The sequence below is a fragment of the Geotrypetes seraphini genome, chromosome 8 (genome assembly GCF_902459505.1).
Source record: "Geotrypetes seraphini chromosome 8, aGeoSer1.1, whole genome shotgun sequence".
NCBI lineage: Eukaryota > Metazoa > Chordata > Amphibia > Gymnophiona > Dermophiidae > Geotrypetes > Geotrypetes seraphini.
In genome coordinates this window covers 151069608-151094227 of record NC_047091.1, presented here as the reverse complement: position 1 = coordinate 151094227, position 24620 = coordinate 151069608, and the positions used below count along the sequence as shown (strand labels likewise).

At 45.2% G+C, this 24620-nt stretch overlaps 1 protein-coding gene across 13 annotated transcripts in view; it reads right to left on the bottom strand.

Moving 5' to 3' along the window:
* Window positions 1-24620, bottom strand: part of NCOR2 (nuclear receptor corepressor 2) — an 844184-nt gene that overhangs the window by 479097 nt on the left and 340467 nt on the right. For all 13 annotated transcript variants that reach the window (XM_033955736.1, XM_033955745.1, XM_033955746.1 and 10 more), the window contains exon 6: window positions 12114-12227. In XM_033955736.1, coding sequence (XP_033811627.1) covers window positions 12114-12227 — 114 coding nt within the window. The remainder of the gene's footprint in view (window positions 1-12113; window positions 12228-24620) is intronic.

Here is a 24620-nt window from a genome sequence, read left to right as displayed (position 1 = left end):
CGTTGGATCACGTTACCCATTAGTGAGAATACCTGCCTGCTTGTCCTGGGATAAAACAAATTATAAAAAATAAATAAATAAAAATCATGGTTAAAGGAATGTCCTGGGCTCTCTTCAGACCCTACCCTCCTCCTCTCTCTTTCTCTTCAAGCCTGCACACACACACACACACACACACACACACTCATGTAAAATAGAAATCACACTTCCCTTTCATCCGCTCACTATTTTTCTGTCCCGGAAGAGTAAGCCATAAGCCATCTGTCTGCATGTGACACACAGCTGCGGGACCCCCAGCGTTTGGTCTTTTGTCCTACGTAAACATTTATTTTTCTGCTGCCAGTGCCTGATGCCCTCTTCCTTCCTTCAACTCTGCTTCCTCACAAGGTTAGAGATGAAAGACTCTCGTGCCAACCACAACATAACCAACATGGCACTGCTCCCATCTTTCTGGACCCGCGACGGAGCGCACTCTCAGTCATTAGCGGGCAATGTATCTAACGAGTCATCGACTCTTTGAGCCTTCTGTAGTCTGCAGTCTTAGTAAGTTCAGGTGGTTTGCACTGCTTTTCATAGGGATGTACACTGTGTTTCAAAAAAAATAATAACAACAACTATGCAAAGCTTATTTTCTTAATAACTGTTAAAACTTGACTAATTTCAATAAAATTTGGGATATATTTTTCTTTATTTAACTATTTATATTTTGCATTCTATGTGGATTATAAATTATTCAGGTACTCAAGCATCTTTCCCTATCTGTCCTGGTGGGTTCACACTCGATCTAATGTACCTGGGGCACGGGGGGATCGTGTATGGATCAGTTTGTGGCCCCTTTGGTGACCAGATTTCCCTCCGGCCCAATTCACTAACCTCTCCTGCGATCCGTTTCCAATCCATGCATGCAAATGAGGGGAAACGCGTGCAAAGTAGACAGGGATGTGATTCACCAACAAAATTTTTAAAGCCGACTGGGCTGGCCGATCAACCCAAGAAGCAACTGCTAGGGATCAGTCGAAAACGTCTTTCCGACTCTCCAGCTGCATTGAAGCCCTGCTCTCTGCCCTGCTCTCAGCACGCCCTGCTCTCTGCTGCCCCAAATCTCTCCTGCCTGCCGCCCCAATGCTCTTCCCTGGATCTCTCCTGCCTGCTCTGCCCCGAATCGCCACCCTGCTCTGCCCCGAATCACCACCATGCTCTGCCCCGATCTCTCTTGCTTGTTCTGCCCCATATCACCGCCCTGCTCATCCCCATCTCTCCTGCCTGCTCTGCCCTGAATCGCCGTCCTGCTCGTCCCCGGATTTCTCCTGCCTGCTGCCCTGAATGTCTCCTGCCCTTCCATGCACTGCGAGCCCGTAGTTTTAACCGCGGGTTTAAATCAGGTTAAAACCATGGGCTCGCTGGGCTACAAAAAAGTAAAAAATAAAAAATTTGCGGCTCAGAGGTGTCTTTGGTCAGATGAGGGCGTTCTTCCGATCGCCCTCATTTGAACTTTTCCCATTTGAGAATTCGTTGGGCCTGCTAGGATCGGCCATGGATCGCCCAGGAAAAACGGGTTAGTGAATCTAGCCCTAACCCTAGCCCTAGAATCTAGCCCTAGATTCACTAAGGACACAGATCGGATCCAATCTGTGAGGGATCTGATCTGTATCATGCAAATGAGGACGATCGGAATCACGCCCCCAACCGATCACCAGGATCGCTCTGTAGCGATCCCGACGCATGTGCAGACCATCTGTAGATGGTGTGCGCATGCTTAAAGCAGCAGCGACCTTTTTTTGTTTTTTACTCTTAACTTTTCTAAGTTTTGCAAGCCCAGCGAGCCCATGGTTTTAACCCGCTTTAAACCCGCAGGTTAAAACCACAGGCTAGCACTGCGGGGAAGTCGATCGGGGCACAGTGCTGGAAAGTCGGGGGGAGAAGCAGGAGAGTCGACGCAGACAGAGCTGGAAAGTCGGGGGCTGAGAGCAGGAGATCGTTGAAGAAGGCAGAGAGCAGAGAGCAGGGCAGCAGATGGCAGGGCAGTCAGAAAGGACCTAAGCGACTGGTCCTCAGCAGTCGCTTATTTTTGGATCGGTCAGCCCAGTCGGTGGCCCTCATTTTGTTTAGTGAATCGATGCCTGTCTACATTTGAATGCCGTTCCCCCTCATTTGCATGCACGGATCGGAGGATGATCGGGACAGAGGTTAGTGAATCAGGTCGCAAAGGGGTCGCAAACTGATCGGTGCATGATTGGTTTGCTTAGTGAATCTAGCCCTAAGTGACTTGTCCAGGGTCACAAGGAGCAGTGTGGGATTTGAACCCACAACCTCAGGATATTGGGCTTTAGCTCTAACCCACTGCACCACACACTCCTCGCATATATCATCCTGAATACATTTGCAATAAGCCTACGTTCACGCTGGCCACAGTCCATGAGAACCATAACCTTTCTCCAGATATAGATTTTTAATAGGGATCAGAACCTCCTGACTGAAAACCTTGGTCACTCTTTATGTTTAAAGCAAAATGGCATCTTTGCATATCATAATAAAAATTGCTCGGTGGTAGTTACGTTGTTTAGGTAAGGTGGCCAGCATGACTGCAGGTTTATTGCAAATTTAATTCAGGGTGACATCCCAAATTTGATTGAAATTGGACTAGTTTTATTTATTTATTTATTTGGATTTATTAACCACCTGTTTAAACTAAACTAAACCTTAGGTTTGTATACCGCATCATCTTTACATTCGCAAAGCTTGACACAGTTAACAGGAGTTAGGGTAGAAAGGAACACCAGAGGAGGGAAGGATGAAGAAGAAATTTAGAGGACTAGAATAATCAGAGAGGGAGGAAGAGTTACATTTTTGAGAATAACCAGGTTTTCAGATATTTACGGAAGAGTTGGAGGGAGCTCAGATTCCTAAGAGGGGAGGTAAGATTGTTCCAGAGCTCAGTGTTTCTAAAAGGGAGGGAGGAACCTAGTTTTCCTACAAGGGAGACGCCTTTTAGAGAGGGAAAGGAGAGTTTCAGTTTTTGGGTGGATCTGGTGGAATTGGGGTTAGAGGAATTCCAAGAAAGAGGAATAAAGGGGGGGAGGATGTCGTATATGATCTTGAAGGTAAGGCAGGCACATTTGAAGTGGACTGGAGATTATCAGAAGCCAGTGGAGCTTGGACAAAAGTGGTGAGACATGGTCGAATTTGCTTTTTGCGAAGATAAGCTTAGCAGCGGCATTCTGAATCCGCTGGAGTCTTTGAAGGTTTTTCTTTGTTAGGCTTAGGTAGATAGAGTTGCAATAGTCGAGTCTGGAAAGGATGGTGGATTGGACAAGGATGGCAAAGTGTTTTTGATGGAAACAGGTTCTCACTTTCCTCAGCATGTGAAGGCTGAAGAAACATTTTTTTTTATTAGGGAGTTGAGGTGATCATTGAAGAAAAGTGTAGAGTCAATGATGACTCCCAGAATTTTACTTGAGTATTCAAGATGCAGAGTGGGGCCAGAGGACAGAGGGATGGCAGTGGGCAGTTGGTCCAATTTTGGGCTGAGCCAGAGAAGTTTTGTTTTGGATTCGTTCAGTTTCATCTGCACAGTGTGGGCCCAGGATTGAAGGTTCGATATACATGAGGATATGTTCGCAGAGAGGTTGGTGAGGTTCCGGTCGGACTCAAGGAGGACAAAGATGTCATCTGCATAAGTGTAAAGTGTTTCAAGGGGGGAGAGATGGAGGAGTTTAAGGGAGGGCATATAAATGTTGAAAGGGATAGGGGAAAGAGGTGAGCCTTATGGGACTCCACAGATCGGGTTCCAGGGGGAGGAAGAAGTGCCCTTCATATTGACTGTGTAGGAGTGGGAGCGTAAGAACTTCGAGAACCAGTTAAGGACTGTGGAATTAATGCCTATCTCAGTGAGTTGGTAAAGTAGGATATCATGATGGATGACATCAAAAGCTGCAGAGAGGTCGAATTGAAGAAGGACGGCGAACTTATTGCGAGAATGGAGATGTTGAACTTTTGAGATTAAGGAGGTTTGAAGAGATTCACCCAAGACAATGTACAGCAGGTACAATTCAACATATGTCCTATGTAAACAGCATTACAGTAGTAAAAAGACCAAATATAAACATATCTACCCCTCTTTTATGAAGCCGCGTTAGGGTTTTTTATTGGCGGCCGCAGCAGTAAAAGTTCTGGCGCTCATAGGGCGTGGGCGGCGATCAAAAGCCCTAACGCGGCTTCATAAAAGAGGGGAGGGTATAATGAGTGAGGTAAACTCAAAATCAGCAAAATTGAAACTTACTAATAGGACTACCATGAAACAGTTTCAAAAATTTACTTATAACATCAGTGAAATTCAAAGAAGACAGATAAAATACAATGTCAGCATAATACTTATGAAACAACTAATAAGCACACATCAGAATATTACTCTCTAATACTCTTCTATTTACCAAACATTATCTAAAACCCATAATTCACCCTATTCCTATCTCCTAAAAACTTCTACTTCCCGTTGATAACTATTTTTACCTGACATTTTTATTACCTTAAAAAAATTTTATATCATCGCTTATTCTATTCCTTCAAATTTTGAATGTAATTCTTGTTTTAGTTTGGATGTAATCCGCCTTGAACCGCAAGGTAATGGCGGAATAGAAATCACTAATGTAATGTAATATGTTGCTAATACTTTTCTACAATACAGCTTAATATATAGTCAAGGAGTCAAGTGCAGGTATTAGATGGGGGAGACAAGATGGGTGGTACAGAGTCCGTTGGGACAAACAGACAGGAGGCTGAACTCAAGGCAAGTTGTTTTCATAGTTGAACAAGACAGTAAGCTCTTCTGAGCAGGGATCGTCTATAAATGTCATAATGTACAGTGCTGCGTACGCCTTTCAGCACAATATAAGTGATAGATAGTAGCAGTAGTGATTTAGGCTCCCTTTTACTAAGGCCATTAGCACAGGCACCTTACCGAAGCCCTTTAAATCCCTATGGTCTTTGGCGTGGTTGCCGTGTGGCACTCACTAATGCCAATTAAGAAAGGGGGCTTTAGTAGTAGAGTATTTAGTAAGCTGGTCCTGGTGCAGGATGAGTATATAGACCATCACCCTATGCTTGGGTGAAGAGCCAAGCTTTCATAAAGACCTGCAGACCACTGACCTCCCTGTGATGTTTCAAGGCAGAACACAGAGTGGTTGGTAATTGCCTTCTCCTGTGCAGTGTGTGGCTCCACTTTGTTGCCAAAGCCCAACATAGATCCCTGCAGCCTATAGCACCTGGTATTCCCCAGTGGTCCCCCATCCAGGTTCTAGCCAGGCCTGATCCTGCTTAGCTTCCAATAGCAAAAGAAGGTCTTCCCAAGTCAGACAGGCTGAAACACAGTCTCTAGCCTCTTTTTTTTTTTACATTGGACAAAACTCATTTTTATGTATCTATGCACAATGTTACTTAAAATACTGAAAAGGAAATATCAAATCACTCTAACATCTATTGACAATACAAACCTACCATAATTCTTCCTAGAAGCAGCATCAAAATCCCTCTACTTAGACAATTTAATGTCAATTACTACTTATTCGCCTGTTCAGTAGTTATGACTCAAACCACTGGTAGCAATTTTTCTGCAGCTGTTAGCAGCGAATTCCTTCATATAGTACAAAGATGTTCCTCTGACAGTACATTCCATAGGCATGAAACAATAATGCATGTTCTAAGAACTTGCCTGGCCACAATGAGACCGTCCAAGCCCACAACTTGGGGATTATCCTTAAAATACGCTTACTTATCATTTTATAGCACTACTGGAGAGTGACACGGTGGCTGTTACCCATGGCTAGCCGCAGGTAGCCGCGGGTAACCCGCCGAAATGGTGGGGAAAAAGAAAGTGCTCACCGCGGGTATGGGGACAAGGCCATCCACCGCCCCATGGAGCGGTGAATGGCCTTGCCTCCGCAGTTAAGGGAGGGAACGCGCACGGTCACCGATGACATACAGCCCCTTCCCTCCTTCCTATCTACCGATCGCCGCCGCATCTGTCTCCCTCCCTCCTTCCTACCTACCAATTGCCACCACATCTATCTCCCTCCCTCCCTTCCCTTACCTTTGTGACACGTTTTAATTTAATTTGTTCAAGCAGCCCGAGCCTGAAGTCGTGCACATCTGTGGAAGCTTCTCCTCTGACGCAACTTCCGATTCCGACAGAGGAGAAGCTTTTGCAGATGCACACAAATTCAGGTTTGGGATGCTTGAACAAATTAAATTAAAATGTGCCACAAAGGTAAGGGGAAGGGAGGGAGATGCACGGACCACGCAAGGGGTGCTGAAGGAGGGTGGAGAGAGGGAAGGGAGTAGAAAGGAACAGATGATGAAAGGGGGCGGAGGAGGGGGTGGAAAGGAACAGACGCTGAAGGGAAATGAGGAACAGAGAATGGGGAGAAGATGCTGAATGGAAATGGGGAAGAGAGAGAGGGGAGAAGACGCTGAAGTGAAATGGGGAAGAAAGAGAGGGGAGAAGATGCTAAAGAGAAATGGGGAACAGAAAGTGGGGAGAATATGCTGGAAGGGAAGAAGACAGAGATGCCAGACTATGGGGGAAGCGGACAGAAGAAGATAGATTCCAGATCAGTGGGGGGGGGGGGGGGTAGAGGCACAGTAACAGAGCAAATGGAAGAGGCAGAGAGAAGGCAGACAGTGGATGGAAGGAATTGAATGAGGAGAAGATGAGGAAAGCAAAAACCAGACAACAAAGGTAAAAAAGAAAATTCTTTTTCTTTTTTTTTTGCTTTAGGATAAAGTAGTATATTAGTTGTGTTGATAAAAATTTATAAACAAAGCCCTGCCAACTGAACATCTCTTTCTCTAGTTCAGCAGCCAAAACTTTGATTAATAAAATGACAATTGTACAGAATAGTGTTTCTTTTTATACTTTAAGAAAATAGGTTCAGTATAAAACTATTCAAGGCTTGTGTGGATGGGATCAGATGGTTTGCGGGGATGGGACGGGGACTAAGCTCATGGGGACAGGATGGGGACCAAGCTCACGGGGACAGGACGGGGACGGGGACTGAGCTTGCGGGGATGGGACGGGGATGAGCTCATGGGGACGGAGTGGAGACAGGGACACATTTTTTCCCCTTGTCATTCTCTAGGTGATAAGCATTCGGGTACAAAAGGGCTCTGCTGCGAAGACCTTACAATCTAAACGTATACTTGAGGCAATGGGAGATAGGAGTGGAGAGCAGTGGCATGTGGTCAGGGGATTCATCCCACCCCCTAAAGGCCCTGAGGGCACTGCTTTGAATTTGATTGGTTGAGCGGGCAACAGGCAGAAGCTGCTCAGCCAATCCAATTTAGATCAGTACTGTTAAGGCCTTCATGGGGTTCGGAAAATCCCCAGTCCAAGACCCCTGGGAGGAGAGTAGATCTCAGCATTTATGCCTGTTCTTTCAAATATGTAACTGGGGGAAGATGTCAATACCAGTGTAGTCTCCCCACATTAATATATTAAGATTGCTGTCATTGGGGTTCTGGAATCTTACTATTCTTTGAGATGCTGAAATGTTGCTACTCCTTGGGTTTTGGCCAGGTACTAGTGACCTGGATTGGCCACCGTAAGGATGGGCTACTTACTGGGCTTGATGGACCTTTGGTCTGACCCAGTATGACTATTCTTATGTTAGCCAAGTGTAGGACGTTTAAGCCATTGTAACATCTCTGATGAGGCTGGTTCAGAGGCGCTGTGGAATGAGGCATTATGACATCACCATCTCAGCTCTGGGATGTTGCTCTCATTGGGGTTCCGGAATCTTCCTATTCTTTGAGATGCTGGAATGTTGCTACTCCTTGGGTTTTGGCCAGGTACTAGTGACCTGGATTGGCCATCATGAGAACGGGCTACTGGACTTGATGGACCATTGGTCTGACCCAGTATGGCTATTCTTATGTTCTCTGTTTTGACAGTACACGAGTTCATGAGGCTTTTCATACAATTTCTCCTGAACTTCCATGAATGAACTTTTTTTTCAACACATGCTTATTAATATATGCACATCTTAGACCACCCGCAGACCCATAATCTCATGGTGAGGCACATTTAGTCAGACGGCATTTCCTTTAATTAGAAGTCAGACAGAACAGTCGTGTTTTCAATGGAAAAACAAAACTGAGAGAAGAGCAGTTGGCATAGAATGGTATCAGACAACGTTTTACACGTTTGTCACAACTTCAGTATGGTTTGAAATGCAAGCTGGAAGGCTGCGCCAGCCTCTATGAGCACAGAGTTCATCATAAAAATAAATTGTCATGTCCCTGTTCACTGTGAAATGCCAACTGATTGCAAGAGACAAGCTATTCATAAAGTGTCTATTTGCATGAACCAATGAGAGGTTTCCCCCTCAGTAAGGCAGTGCAGAATCCTACACCTCGACACCTGCTGACTGATTACCAAATATCTCTGCCTGATTCTCCTTCCACGGCTGCATTTTCAAGAGTGGAAAGCAGTCACTCAGGACCAGATTCTAAATCAGCAGGTGCCGGCCGCCTATCAATCATGCTTAGGTGCTGTTTACAGAATCATGCTTTACGGCCAACTTAAGCACCAGTAATGTAGGCCAGGGTTTTACTGGCCTACATTGCAGGCACCTACGTTGTTTTTGGAATCAAGTCTAATGGTGCCTATCTCTGTTCACACCTCCCGGATGCGCCCATTTGGGCGTTTGACGCAGCTAGGCACCATGCAATAGACGCCTGTCATTTATAAAATTGGGTAGGGGCCTATTGGCCAATTAATTTTTTTTTTCCAATTATGAGCTCGTTTAAAGCTCGTTTAGGTAATTAATGTAGGCGCCTAACATAGTGGCCCTCAGTATTTATTTTACATTTACCCCACAGATGTGAAGTCAGTAAAATGCAAATGTGAAGACAGATGCTTATTTGAAGGCCGTTCCCAAACAATAATTTAGAGGCAGAGGTGAGAGGTGCCATCGACTCGTGTTCAATCCTAGTGACTCGAACATCATCAAGTTTTCATGGCAGAAGTAGATTGCTGAGCCTTTCTTCTGTACAGTATAAATTCAATGTTGTTGCCATTGTCGCATCAAATGCGATCCTCTGCCTCCACCATTGCTCATCTGCTGCTGCCCAGATGGGTGGTACGTCATTAGTCTGACATCTCCACTGAAACCTGTCCACTTTGGGAGGCCCTGCTGGTAGTGAAACTACCGACGGCACAGCTTTCAGCTTCTCAGATGTGCGCAAGCCTCAGAAGCACGACAAGCCCATATACCATGACTGGAGGCCCAGCAGAGGAAGAAACATCAAATTAAACAACAGCAGAAAGTCAGCTGTTAAGTGTAGAGATCAGCTCTGTACATAGGTTAGTTGGCTCAAGTACAGCTTTGATACATAATTTGAAATAACAACATGGCAGCAGGAAATGGAGGATTTGAGGCTGGCCCAGTACCGCAGTGGTGCTCTGCTATGCAGTAGACCTGAGCCAGGTCACTGCTCCTATGCCAGCTGAGGCTAGGGAAATTCTGAGGAGATCAGCCATCATACAATTGCAACACCTAGTGGCCAGTCATAAGGTCCACCACATTAGCCAGGTTCCAAGAGGGAAGATAGAGTATGGCTGCCGGCTGAGAACCATTGTGGTGATGGCTAGGATAAGTTGGGTAGTTGTGAATGAAGAGTTAGGAGTTGTACCCTCAACAGAGGTCAATTATGTTAACACAACTTAATAAACAGTTCTATCCCCCCAAGATAGCAATTCGACACTGTAAATTTGAAATTACTGATGTTGAAGCTAGTGAACTTAGGTATTGGTCAAGAAGTGCTAAAATGGTTTTCATCTTACCTACTGGGATGATCCTTTAGCATAAGAAAAGGTCAAACAGTGTCTGATAGAAGGATAGTGAAGAAGGGTGTTCCCCAAGGATCAACGTTATCTACATTGCTATTTAATACCTATATGGCTACATTGGGAAAGATTTTTCAAACATTAGAAGTTGAGTACAGAGTAGAGAATGATACGGGGACAAATTTGTCCCCATTCCTGCAGGAACTTAATTTTCCCATCCCCGTGAGTTTTGTCACTGTTGCTGTCCCTGCCCCATTCCTGTAAGCTCTGCCTTAACCACCTTAAGCCTCGAAAACTTATGATTTTAAAGTGCTTGAAGCTTGTGCAGATGAGGACAGAGCTTGGACATTGGTGGAATGAGGCATTATGACATCACAATCTGAGCTCTAGAATGTTGCTACTTATGATTTTAAAGTGTCTGAGGCTTGTGAAGATGAGAACAGAGCTTGCAGGAATGGGGCAGGAACAGGAAAAGAACTCAGCAGGACAGGATGGGAAAATGAGTTCCCGCGGGGACGGGGAAAAATTTGTTCCCGTGTTATTCTCTGGTACAGACTATATGCAGATGACATTCTATTCTTTTTCCCAATAAAGACACAATATCAAGAAGTCAAGGCAGATTACATGGTGAATACATGGATGTCTAGTCACGAGTTACAACTAAATGTTAATAAAACAGAAATAATGATTGTAGGCCTTGAGGCTCATGAAAAATATCCCGAGAGTTTCAATATGCTGGGGACGCAACTAAAGGTGAATACTAGGAATCTGTTTAGACCCCGTTTTATCAATGAGAAACCAAATTCTGAAGACTGCTCAGGGAGGGTATGTACAACTGCATATTCTGTACAGATTGAAACCTATGTTGACGCCTTACGATTTTAGATCAGTAGTGCAAGCGTTAATACTGTCTAGATTAGATTACTGCAATGCATTTTACCTTGGTCTGACCAAGACGAAATGTAAAGCTTTGCAACTACTGATGAACTCAGCAGCCAGGTAAATTGCTGGAACACCCAGTTTGGCCCATATTATACCTGTTTTTAAAACAGTTACACTGGCTTCTGTTACAGCAGAGGATACAATATAAGTTGTTATCTATAATGCACCAAGTTTTGTACCAGTCAGCTCCAATGTGTTTTCGAAATCTTTGGAAAATATCCCAACCGGGAAGAATGTTGAGGTCTGAGGGAGGGATGAAGCTGATAGCGGACAAGGGAACAGGGAGTACAAAAGCTTCCATGTTTTCAATAGCTGGTGTAAAATTGTGGAATACTCTTTCAAGGAGTCTGCAACTGCACAGATTGTGTGAATTTTAAGAAATTGTTGAAAACTCAGCTATTTGTTGATGCCTTCATGTAATATGGTAGAAGTAGATAGCTAAATGAAATAGCTACATGGTCAAGTGATGTGTGACAGATGGATAGGAAAGTATTATAGGGCTCCTATTACTAAGGTGCGCTAGCGTTTTTAGCGCACTCAGGAAACTACCACGCGCTATACCGCGCGCTACGCTTCTAGAACTAATGCCAGCTCAATGCTGGTGTTAAAGTCTAGCGTGCGTGGCAATGTAGCGCGCGCTATTCCGCGCGTTAAAGCCCTAGCGCACCTTCGTAAAAGGAGCCCATAGTCAATGTCCTCGATTTAACATAGTAACATAGTAGATGACGGCAGATAAAGACCCGAATGGTCCATCCAGTCTGCCCAACCTGATTCAATTTAAATTTATTTTCTTCTTCGCTATTTCTGGGCAAGAATCCAAAGCTCTACCCGGTACTGTGTTTGGGTTCCAACTGCCGAAATCTCCATCAAACCTACTCTAGCCCATCTACACCCTCCCAGCCATCGAAGTCCTCTCCAGCCCATCCTCCCCCAAACGGCCATATACAGACACAGACCGTGCAAGTCTGCCCAGTACTGGCCTTAGTTCAATATTTAACATTATTTTCTGATTCTAGATCCTCTGTGTTCATCCCACGCTTCTTTGAACTCCGTCACCGTTTTCCTCTCTCGGGAGCGCATTCATATGCTGTCTAGTTTTATTTTGTGCATGTTCCTTGTAAACTGCTTAGTTTTAGGCAGTCTATAAATTTTTTTAAAATAAATAAATAATTAATTTTTGGGGGTGGGGGATGGAAGAATCGTCTGGAATCCTTAATAGGCAGAAGCTTCTAGAAAGAGTGTGTGTGTAGGGGGGGAGGGGATGTGAACTTATTCTATGGCTCCTTCAAACTCATTATTAGAGAACAGTAAAAGTCATTCAAAGACTTACCCTATTTTCATCATAAATGATCTGTACCAAGCTGCGATGCTTTGACTCGGTGGGTGGCGGAGAGATTGGTTTCTCGGGTTCTGGCGGCTTGGCTGCTTCCTCTTCCAACTGTTGCTATTGGGGGTTGAAAAGGGAGAAGAAGAAGAAAAAAAAACAACACAGTCATGAGGCAGATAAGAAGCGTTCAGTGCACAGAGGTTCCCTTTCCCAAGTCACTTTTTATTTTTTTTTCTAAACACAGCAGAAGGCCAACTGTAAACAATTTCCTGCGTTAGATAACCAAGCTGCAGACATGAAAAGCGCCTTTGAATATCTTCCCTCAGTACTTCAGAAGAAGCCACCAAAGCAAGTTGTAACCAAATGGCAGTTCAGAGGTTTGCTTTCTAAAACACATTCCAACAAGATCAATAAGCAGCAGGCAAAATCTTTGGAGAATTTGAAAAAGGCACTGTGGAGTATGAATTTTGAAGAACACACAGGTTCCCTCTTAAAATGTGTCTATGTAAAGCACCTGGGTGGTCTCAAGAGTTGGCTTCTGGTCCAACAAAAAGGGATAGCTGGGCACGGTTGAAATGTCTTTATGGCATGAGGAGTTTTTATGTTTATTTAAGATTTGATATACCGCTCCTGCATTTTACTGACCTAAGCGGTTTAACAATGTATCAAACTAAAATGAAATTAGGTAGTTTCAAGTTTATTAAAAATTTGTTATCCCGCCTTTTTAAATTACAAAGCGGCTTTACAATAAATAAAAAACAGAAAGCAGAGTAGTGCAGACACATTAAAAAATAGTAACTTGAGATAAATCTACCCTATCTGTCCCGAAGGCTCACAATCTAGCTAAAGTACCTGATTCAAATAAAAATATGTAATACATTTCTAAGATCAAAAATCAAAGAAATAAAAAGAATGAAAGAAGGTTAAAAAAATTAAACAACTTTAAGAGATAGAAAAGTCTCGGAGGCGGCTTGACAGTAAGTTCAGTCTGCAGAACCAGGTCAGCCGGTCGCCACCAAAGAAGCAGTACCGGGAATCACGCCAATGAAGACCACCATGACACCAGTCACCGGACAGGCAAGGCCAGGCGCCGCCGACAGCAGACTCCTGAAGTGAAGTCCAGGTTCCCTTCGATGCGTCCCACAATGCAGCTGCAGGGGTGCAAGTCCGCCGAGGAGAGGGGGAGAGAGGGCAATCCACAGGAGATCCTCCGACGCTGGCATCAATCCACCGCTGGTGACCACGTCGGGGCCGTGCTGCGTTGCGCTGACGGCTTCCCCCCCCCTTCTGCTGCTGGACAAGAGCCCGGACAGGGAAAGCTGCGTTGAACCAGCTGATAGAATCCTCAGGAAGAGCAACAGTTAGAAGAGAGGAAAGAAAACGCAGTTCCCTCAGAACCTGGCGTGCTTTCTCTCAAGTGACTCGGCCTCAGAGTGGCCCCTCTATGCGGCTGTGGTTGAACCAGCTAAACGGGCAAAAGCTCAATAACTGAACAGTTTGGCATGCGAGCTGACTGACATTTTCAATCTGAGAACATAAGAAATGCCTCTGCTGGGTCAGACCCGAGGTCCATCGTGCCCAGCAGCCCGCTCACTCGGTGGCCCAACAGGTCCAGGACCTGTGCAGTAATCTTCTATCTATACCCCTCTATCCCCTTTTCCAGTAGGAAATTGTCTAATCCTTTCTTAAACCCCAGTACCGTACTCTGCCCTATCACATCCTCTGGAAGCGCATTCCAGGTGTCTGTCCACCACACGTTGGGTAAAGAAGAACTTCCTAGCATTCGTTTTGAATCTGTCCCCTTTCAACTTTTCCGAGTGTCCTCTTGTTCTTTTATTTTTTGAAAGTTTGAAGAATCTGTCCCTCTCTACTCTCTCTGTGCCCTTCATGATCTTATAAGTCTCTATCATATCCCCTCGAAGTGTCCTCTTCTCCAGGGAAAAGAGACCCAGTTTCTCCAATCTCTCAGCGTATGAAAGGTTTTCCATCCCTTTTATCAGAGAAGATGTCTTTTAGATTTAAGAGGTTTTTTTGAATGACTAAGGGCTCCTTTGACTAAGCTTAGCGCGCACTACACGCTAACGCCTCCACGGGGAATTTTCCTGTAGCGCGGGGTTAGCGCGCACTAAAAACGCTAGCACAGCTTAGTAAAAGGAGCCCTAAATCTTTATCCCTCAGTTTTTTTTTTACAAAATCATAGCAAATCAAAACAAAGTCACAGTGGTAACAGCTCCGACACTCGCAGGAATTCTATGAGCGCTGGAGCTGTTGCCGCTGCAGCCGGCGCTATAAACTTCACTACGGTTTTGCAAAAGAGGGTATTTGAATTATTTAATGGGGCCCTTTAACTAAGCCAAGTTAAGTAATAATACGCAGTTAACGTAGGAAGAAAGACACCGCAGATTGTGCAACAATTTGCCTGTCAGCAACGATAATTGTGTGCTATTTATTTTTGGGGGAAGGGGTATATCATTGGGGAAGGGCATGGGCATGGATAGGTTACCTAGGAGATAAGAAGTAGTAAGGGCTCCTGTGTTAATTTTTTACCGATCTTGTGCTCTAATGCGAACATTAGCATGCGAAAAAACTTTGAATTTAAAAAAACTACGATGGATGTTTGAATTAAACTCCATGTCACCTAAACTATGGACTGAATGATGCAAGCAGAGTGACTGCTTTGGGATTTGTGCACTGTTTGTTTAAGAATCAATGGGAGGTCCTCTGGAACACGTGGGTCGATGACGCCGAAGGGGTTTCCTATTTCCGAGTGAGATTTCAACGTGCAGCCATTTTGACGTTATGGCGGCTGTTATTAGATAGTTCAGGAAATCATTTGAATTTGGTAAAAATAATGTCAACTTTGATTTTAAGGTCCTTTAAAAATGTTTGATATTGTTGGAGGCGCTCTTTAATTTGAGGTTTTCTCCTTTTCAGCACTCCCGTCCTTGATAAAGAATTTCGAAACGTGTCGGCAAGGGGAGTTATCAAACTAAGAAAATTGAGACAACTAAGAAATAAAGCTAAGTAACATATGCTCAATATGAAATTAATAAACTAGAAAAAATAGAATTCATTTAATATTAAATATTAATGTCATTGGGACTAATGAGGATTGAGACCGCTGTGAGTTACATTACTTGCACGGAGGTCTGAAGATCCCTAGAGACATAAATAAATTCTTTTTAATTATGCTATGTCAAAACTAGGCTTAGTGCGGAGAAAGTCCCATGTTATGAGATGTACAAAGCCCAGATTCTAATTACTTTAGTAAAAAGGTCCCTATATTTATTTGTCTACGTCCTCATTGCTTTATTATTTGCTGTTATCGTGTGTGATTGTGGTACAGCATCAAATTAGTGGTAAAAAGCAATATTATCCGTTGGGAATGTGCATAGACAAAACAAAGAAATTGAATTGCAATTTTTCTGTCTCTGTAGATGTTACTTGTTTTTATGAAGTACTTCCTGTGTGAAGCCACGGGCGTACATGAGCATTTTATTATAAAATCCACAAGATTCTTGGGACCCCTGATGAAGACATTTTGGACCTCCTTTATCACATTTTGGATTACCTTGCTGAACAACCAATAAAGTCTACATCAGGAATATCTGTTTCCACAGTGTCTTTTGTTTTGGACTGTTGTCTCTCCTTGGTTGACTCTGTTTACTTTGACCCACCATGGCATGGACAAAACAATGAAATTGAATTGCAATTTTTCTGTTTCTGTAGATGTTATTTTGTAAAGTGTAATAGGGCCTTCCCCGTCAGCCCAGCATTTTGCAAATTGTTTTGTTAATACAGTATTCGCAGCATCAGTAAGAAATCCTATGCAATGATATATTGTAGCTTAATGTATGTAAACTGTAACCCTTTGGGGAGGACGGGATATAAATCCAAGACTGTGCAGACTCCTGAGAAATAGAAACATGATGGCAGATAAAGGCCATCCTCAGCATCCACTATCAACTCCTCTCCCTATTGGCTAAGGCTCTTAACATTTGCATCTCCTCTTCCTATAGGTTAAGGCTCTTTACACCTGCATTGTGAGGTCATAGAGCTTTATGGTTATTGAAACATGGAAACATGATGGCAGATAAAAGCCCTCTATCTATACCACTCTATCCCTTTTTCCAGTAGGAAATTATCCAATCCTTTCTTGAACCCCTTAAAGGACCCTAACGCAGTCTTACTGTAGTGATATTCAAGTCACCCTGAGCTACAGTGTAATAAAATGAGAAACATGCAAATGCATGCAAAGCAGCTCATTACTATGTAAATATTAGAACGCAACTTGTGGTGTGCACCAGAAGTCACGTTATGGGCAGAAAATTATTATAAATTAACCCCAGCCAAATTGGGGGCTATTTTACCATGCTAGCCTCCTGGGATGCATTTGACAGTGGCCAACAGAGCCCCCCAACCCTCCCCCCCTTCCAAATCAAGTACCGACTACCCCGATACTGAATATTGGCTAGGACCTACTTAAAAGGCATCCACATTTCCCCCCCCCCACTCCAGACCACGTTTGCCCCCCCCCTCCTCCCCAAACACGACAGATCTTCCCTTCCGTCTTCTCTCACAAGCCTGCTTGGACTTGGGAAGGCTAGGAGGGCGGATCAAACCTAATAAAGGGCAGAAGTAGGGATTGGACATTGTCATGAGGTGGGAGGACGGATCAATCATGGTCGGGGCAAGAGGGGGGATGGGACATGGTCAAGGGGTGGGAGGGAAGATCGATCATGTTCAAGGGGCAAGAGGGGTTTTGGACAATGTCAGACTTGGAGGGGGCCTGCTCAAACGTCAGGGGCAAGCCCAACTTTGGGGTAGCCAGGAGGGAGGAGCAGACATGGTTGGAGGGACAGGAAGCGGAATCAGCTTTGGGCCGCAACTCCACAGTTATGCGGGTATTTGCCCGATATCCAGTGTTGAAATTTTATCAAGGTTATTTATGCCCATGCGACCACTGATGTGCAAAACCGAGCTTAACAAATTACACCTCTAGAGGCGATAACCTCCATGCCCCATCCTGGAAAAACTGAGTCACTGACATCCCCCTCAACTTAAGAGTAGCCCGGGAGCTTGTCTTACGGGCGGATAGTAACACGATGCTGGGAGGCCCTCGTGCTGCCCGCAAGGCAAGCTGGGTGGACCGTTGGAAGAAAAAATTAGAATAGGTACAGGGGAGGGGTTCGCGCCTAAAAGCAAGTTTTGGATAGGTTAGGTTAAAGAAAAGGGGTGGTCTGAGGGGGCACAAGAAATCGGGACCTTGGAGGACTGAGTTGTTGTAGGTTCTCCAGGGCGGTTTTTGTCCCACCCTCTCACCCTTGGCTGGTGGCTCTAGTGGCTTGGATGGCGGGTATCCCGAGCTACTGGTTGCTGGGGCTCATCCGGCGATGAGCGGTGGGCCGGCTGGGAGCCGTGCCTTGGGGTCAGGTGACCCGGGTTAAATGGGGCATGAGGTCATGCCACCCCTCAGACGCTTGCTGTTGGTGGCGGGGTCGGGGGCAAATGGTAATGTTACACGGGGTAGCTCGGGAGGAGCTTGCTGATGTTGATTTTCAAGTTAAGAGTCATTATGTTAATGATGTTATTTATGCAAAGTTAATTTATTGGTTATTCTAATTTAATAAAGAGCTGCGGCTATTATACCATAATAAGTGTGTTGGTTTTATTTAGGGGAGGGTAAGGAGGAAAGGGTTTTTGGGACAGCAGCAGGGACTATCCAGATCCCGCTGTTATAAATAACGCACAAAAACAGACTATTCGTTTTGTACAAGTTTCAAGTTTATTTTTAATTTGTTGAATCGCTTAATTTAAATTGCTAAGCGATTTACAGATAAAAAATAGGTACAACAGAGTAATTATAAACGTATACATAAATTTAATACATTATCATAAAGTCAAACAAACTAACTAACAGACACATGGGGAAAGAAAGGGTAGAACTACAATCGTATATATTAAAGAGAACATAAATGGAAAATACACCAGGTAGGGGAAATCACAGGGGAATAAAAAGATAAAAAAAGTAAAAATTTTTATAAAAATCCTTAATAAAATTCACACATCAAACGCATCTTTAAAAAGGAAACTCTTTAAGCTGCTTTTAAACTGTTTCAGATCGCTTTCTATTCTAAGATACTGGGGGTAAACTGTTCCATAATTGTGGGGCAAATATCAGTGCGACAAGTTCCAATAACTTTTAATGATGGAACCGTTAGAAGTTTTTGATCAGTGGATCTTAATGAGCGTGAAGTACTACATGGGATGAGTAATCTATTAATGAATTGAGGTTCATTTGTAAGTAATGTTTTAAAAACTAATAGTAAGATTTTAAAAGTAATACGATGAGTTATAGGGAGCCAGAAGCTCTCAACAGTGGAATTCTCTGCTGTAAGATACAGTTGTTGGAGGGCTCAAGGCTCACAGAGAATTGCCGTCCCTTGGTTAGAGGCACATTTCATTTATATAGCCTAAATTTGTTTAGATTCAAGTACTTAAGCATTTTCCCTATCTGTCCTGGTGGGTCTCACACTCTACCTAATGTGCCTGGGGCAATGGGAGGATTAAGTGACTTGCCCAGGGTCAGAAGGAGCAGCACGGAATTTGAACCCACAACCTCAGGGGCACTGAGGCTGTAGCTCTAACCACTGTGCCACACACTCCCGGGCACATTTCATGTGTTCTGCACTTTATCTTTTTGACCTTTGCTGCTCGGAGGCTGGCACGGTAATTCGAATTCTTTGCTCCATTATCCCCAGTCTTTTCTGTGCAAAGCCAACTGGGTCAGCGTGGAGTGAAAGGCACCAGTACGCCAACAGCCATTAGGAAATAATCTAAGGTCACTAAACCCCTCCTCATCAGTCCTCTTAAGCCAACAGTAACAAGTGCCACAGCGTTTCGAGCCACACGTCTCCCCACGCAAAAAAGACACTAAAGAACAGCGGAAAAACTTAAGTAACGATAATGATGAGAAGAAAAAGGAAGGAAGGAAACTAGAAACTACCCGTGGTTACAGCTCTAATTAGTTTTAAATCAGTAAATTCAGTGGCGAGTCAGGAAATTAAAGTTCACCAGTAAGCGAAGACTCATTAAAGGTAACTCATTAAAATCTGAACGTAAATCTAATTATGGCTGCAATGCAGTGAAGAGTGACTGTACACCGTACCTTCGTGGTGTAATAATCTGCCCTTAATGGCTGGGCAGCCCAGCAAGTTTTTACTCTCTGCCTTCTTTTTGCTTGTTGAAATGATCCAACCTGCCCTTGGCATGTCTACCTCACGACAGCTTTGAGCAAAATCCAAAATCGGACAAAGAAGAGGAAATGGCTAAAGGACCCAGGTCAAAGTTGTCCCGGAGAGATAAAAGCACCAAGTCAAAGGCCCATCAGCTAGTCCCAGGCTGTGAGCTCTTGGAAAGCCTTTCTGTTGGATGACAGATTGGCTGCATTCAGCTCTCTCATGTGGAGGCTGAACACCCACTACAATCACATCTCGCTTTGTTCTTTTATGTGAAGTGTGATGTGGGGCTACCAGATGTCCGGAAAAACCCAGACAGGTCCTCTTTTTAGAGGACTGTCCGGGTGCCCGTAGGGATTTCCAAAACACAGCAGTTTGTCCGGGTTTTGGAAGTTCCCAAGCTCGGGGCTGCGTCCGGAGGCCCTCTGCGCGGACGTCAGTGTAATGACATCATACACACACACACACGCATGCGCGCGATGTCATCGCATCGATATCTGCGCATGCGCAGACCTTGAGGAAGGAGACAGGAGGTTCATCCGGGGAAGGGCTGGAGGTGTAATGGGGCGGAGCTTGAGGCAGAATAGGGCGGGACTGAGGGCGGAATGGGGCGGGGCCAGGTGTCCTCTTTTTTAATTGATGTGCTTGGCTCTGTGAATTAACTTATTTGATCTCCCTGTGATAGCAGCTCCCTTTCAGAGGTGTGCAGGCCAAACATTTTTGTTTCTACTGGAATCCAGGCCTGAGTCTCGGCCTGCCTCTCTGGCATTGCTACCTTGATGTCTCTCCACCATCTAAAATGAAACATGGCCAAGACTGAACTCCTTATCTTTCCTCCTAAACCCACAACAGACATAAATTCAATGACCGACAACATGATGCACGACCTACTCCTACTGGAGCGCTGGTCTAGGTCCTGGCAACTCAGCTTCAATGCCAAAAAATGCAAAGTCATGCACCTGGCCAGCCAAAATCCATGCAAGACTTACACCCTTAATGGTGAGATCCTAACAAGAACTGAAGCAGAACGAGACTTAGGGATGATCGTCAGTGAGAACATGAAGACTGCCAATCAAGTGGAGCAAGCTTCATCCAAGGGAAGGCAAATCATAGGTTGCATGCGCAGGAGTTTCGTCAGCCGTAAGCCTGAAGTCATTATGCCATTGTATAGATCCATGGTGAGGCCAAACCTGGAATACTGTGTGCAATTCTGGAGGCCGCATTACCGTAAGGATGTGCTGAGACTGGAGTCGGTCCAGAGAATGGCCACCTGGATGGTCTCGGGACTCAAGGATCTCCCGTACGAGGAACGGCTGGATAAGTTGCAGCTGTACTCACTCGAAGAACGCAGAGAGAGGGGTGACATGATCGAGACATTCAAGTATCTCACGGGCCGCTTCGAGGTGGAAGAAGATATCTTCTTTTTTAAGGGTCCCGCAGCAACAAGGATGCATCCGTGGAAAATCAGGGGCGGGAAACTGCATGGGGACACCAGGAAATTCTTTTTCACTGAAAGGGTGGTTGATCGCTGGAATAGTCTTCCACTTCAGGTTATTGAGGCCAGCAGCGTGCCTGATTTTAAGGCCAAATGGGATAGACACGTGGGATCTATTCACAGAGAAAGGTAGGGGAGGGTCATTGGGGTGGGCAGACTAGATGGGCTGTGGCTCTTATCTGCCGTCTATTTCGATGTTTCTATGTTTCTATAGCAGTGAATAACCCTCTCATCCTCCCTGTCTTGGCAGCTCACAAACTCGGGGTCACCTTTGACTCGTCGCTCTCCTTCTCCTCACACATCTAACAAACTGCCAAAATTGAAGTAAGATAGTAGATGAGGGGTTGAGATGTAATTTATGGGTTGAGATGGTATAATATTATTTTTGCTGACGTAGAGGATCTCTAAGTCTTGAAATACGTTTGTAATATTGTGAGCCGCCTTGGATAAAGGCGGATTAAAAATGTTTTAAATAAATAAAACTTGTCATTTCTTTCTCTATAATATTGCTAAAATTTGTCCTTCCTTTCTGAGCAAGCTGCCAAGACCCTCATCCACGCTCTTGTCACCTCTCGTCTGGATTATTGCAATGTGCTTCTTGCAGGTCTTCCACTAAACCGTTTCTCTCCCCTTCAAAATGCTGCTGCATGCCTCGTATTCCACCAGAGTCATTATATGCACATTACTCCTCTCCTCAGGCTGCTTCACTGGCTCCCTGTCCGTCTTCGCATACGATTCAAACTCCTCTTACTGACGGTCAAGTGTACTCACTCTGCAGCTCCTCAGTATCTCTCCTCTCTTATTACTCCCTATACTCCCTCCCCGGGAACTTCGTTCGGCAGACAAGTCCCTCCAGTTGGTGCCCTTCTCCTCTACTGCCAACTCCCACTTTTGTCCCTTCTTTCTTGCTGCACCGCATGCCAGGCTCCAGACTCGTTACGTCAGGCTCCATCTCTAGCAGTACTCAAATCCAGACTGAAGGTCCACTTATTTGAAGTTGTGTTTAAATCCTAACCCTACCAACATATCTATCTATCATCCCCCCCCCCCCAATGGTCCTCTCACACCTCTTCAGCCCCCACCTACTCCCTTCTTGAGCACTTGTTCTGACTCCCCCTTTGTCCTGTGTGTCTGTCAAAATTAGATTGTAAGCTCATCTGAGCAAGGACTGTCTCTTACATGCTGTGTGCGCCTGATAGCACGATAGACATAATAAATTGTTGTTGGTGTTTAGTTTCTGGTGTCATTTATTCAGAGTTTCCAAAATTATTTGGGGTTGTTTTAGCCCATTCTTTCAAAGGAGCTCAGAACGGGCTACTAATCAGCTACTCAAGCATTTTCCCTATCTGTCCGTGCAGGCTCACAATCTAGTGGAGGATTAAGTGACTTGCCTAGGGTCTCGAGGAACAGCATAGGGTTTGAACCCACAACCACAGGGGACTGAGGTTGTAGCTCTAGCCCAGTGTCTCTCAAATTTCTCGAGCAGGGGCACACTAAAGGTAGTGGTCACGGCTTGAGGCACCCAGAAGTGCGCGGACGTCGCCATAACGACATCACACTTATGTGTGACATCATCACGTCGACGTCTGTGCATGTGCAGAGGCCCTCCAGATGGGCCCTGAAATGCCAGTAGGGGGTGCCAGCAGGGAAGAGGGACGGAGAGAAGGAGAGGCACTGGCGCCAGCTGATGGCCTACAGCAGTGTTTCTCAACTACTTCAAGCTAAGTACCCCCTAATATCAACTGAGTACCCCAACCAAAGACCTCCCTAGGTCTACCCAAGCTCTGCCCCAGATCCCATCCCCTTTACTAACTGTAATGCAATTTTTTCCATTCATTTTTCATATACACAAAATATACATAACAGATATAAATTCTCAAAACTGACACATTTCAATCACTATATTGAAAATAAAATCATTTTACCTACCGGCGATCCTCTGCAGCCTGCTATAATTAGCTTTAAAGGTGAGAGGCCAGGGGGGGAAGCCAGAGGACGCTAGAGAGAAGGGGGAAACATGCAGGCCTTCGGCAAATCGGGCAGCACTGGCACTGTACCACATATGGAAGTCAGCTGGCAGGTGCCACACTTGGAATCTCAGGAGGCACAGAGTTTGGGATACACTGCTCTAGCCAATATGCCACACTCTCCTCCTTTGGGGCTTAAAATTGTGAATAGTGGGCACTATGACATAACAGGATGCCATTCTGCTCAGGTACTATTTCCTATTGCTCACCAGCATGACTACTGATAAAATAGTGTGCATTACTGAGCAATAGAGCACCTAACTGATGGCACAAAACAAAAATGAAATTTCAGGTTTATGCCCCATCATTTCAAATGACAGGGTATATTTTACCATTTCCCGTGTTGTGAAATGAGAAAGCAGACCTGAGGGAAATGTAAGACAAGGACAGTGTAGTAAGCCACGGAACAGACAGGTGGAGCCAAATATGGGAGGAAGCAGCTTTTATTGGCTCTGTATAGTAAGGGGGCGGGGGAGGGGGAAGACCGCCCCAGGCACCATCTTGGTGGAGGCGCCGGCACCGCTGCTCTTCTCCACCCCCCCCCTGCGCCTTCCCTCTCCTGCCTTGCCATGCATGCGCCTTCACTTCCCACCCCACCAGACCTCTAGCTGTTCGCTGGCGCGAGCAGCGGCTCCATCCTGCTGCTTGTGCCAGCCTCGATGCTATTTCCGGGTCCCACGACTAGGAAGCGATGTCAGAGGGAGAGCCGACGCCGGAGCGGGCCGCTACGTTGGAGATGCTGCCTGCGCTGGGGACGCTAGATAGGTGCGGGGGAAGGGGTGCCGCCACCCCAGCGCCTCCCACCCTCGCTCCACCGGTGCTAACACAGCCCGTGATTCGGCAAGTACCTGCGGTCAGGGGTGAGAGTGACATTAAGAAAAAGGCAAGCTTCCTGTTCGAGTTCAACAATAACGGTGTTACAAAATTCAGTACACAAAAGACATGGCGGTACTTGAGAGAGTCCAGAGAAGAGCAACTAAGCTAATAAAGGGTATGGGGGACCTCTCATATACTGACAAGACTGAAAAAGCTGGGGCTTTTCTCCCTGGAAAAGCGACGACTCAGGGGAGACATGATAGAAACCTTCAAGATCATGAAGGGCATAGAAAAAGTGAACAGGGACAGATTTTTCAAACTAAGGGGAACCACAAGTACAAGGGGACACTCAGAGAAATTGAAAGGAAATTCTTTTTCACCCAGAGGATGGTGGATACATGGAACGCGCTACCGGAGGATGTGATAAGCAGAAGAACGTTACAGGGCTTCAAAGAAGGTCTGGACAGGTACCTGGAGGACAAAGGGATTGAGGGGTACAGATAGGAGTAGAGGTAAGGGTATAGGGATAGGATTGAGGTAATTTATAAAATTAGTCAGGGACCACTGCTCAGGCAATGGGCCTGATGGGCCGCCGCGGGAGCAGACCGCTGGGCGAGATGGACCTCTGGTCTGCCTCAGCGGAGGCAACTTCTTATGTTCTTATTAATACAAATCTTGCAGAAATACTGTATAATCAGTCTCACTATGGAGACCGTTTTTGTGTAACAGCGGGATCTGGATAGTCCCTGCTGCCACTCATGCACACCCCCACTCTTTCTCCTGACCCAACCAACTAATAAAACAACACACAGTATTATGGAACATAGCCGCAGCTCTTTATTAATCCACAATAGCAAATAAATTAACTTTGCATATATTAACATCATTAACCCATTGAACCTCAATCGAACAACATCAGCAAGCTCCTCCTGAG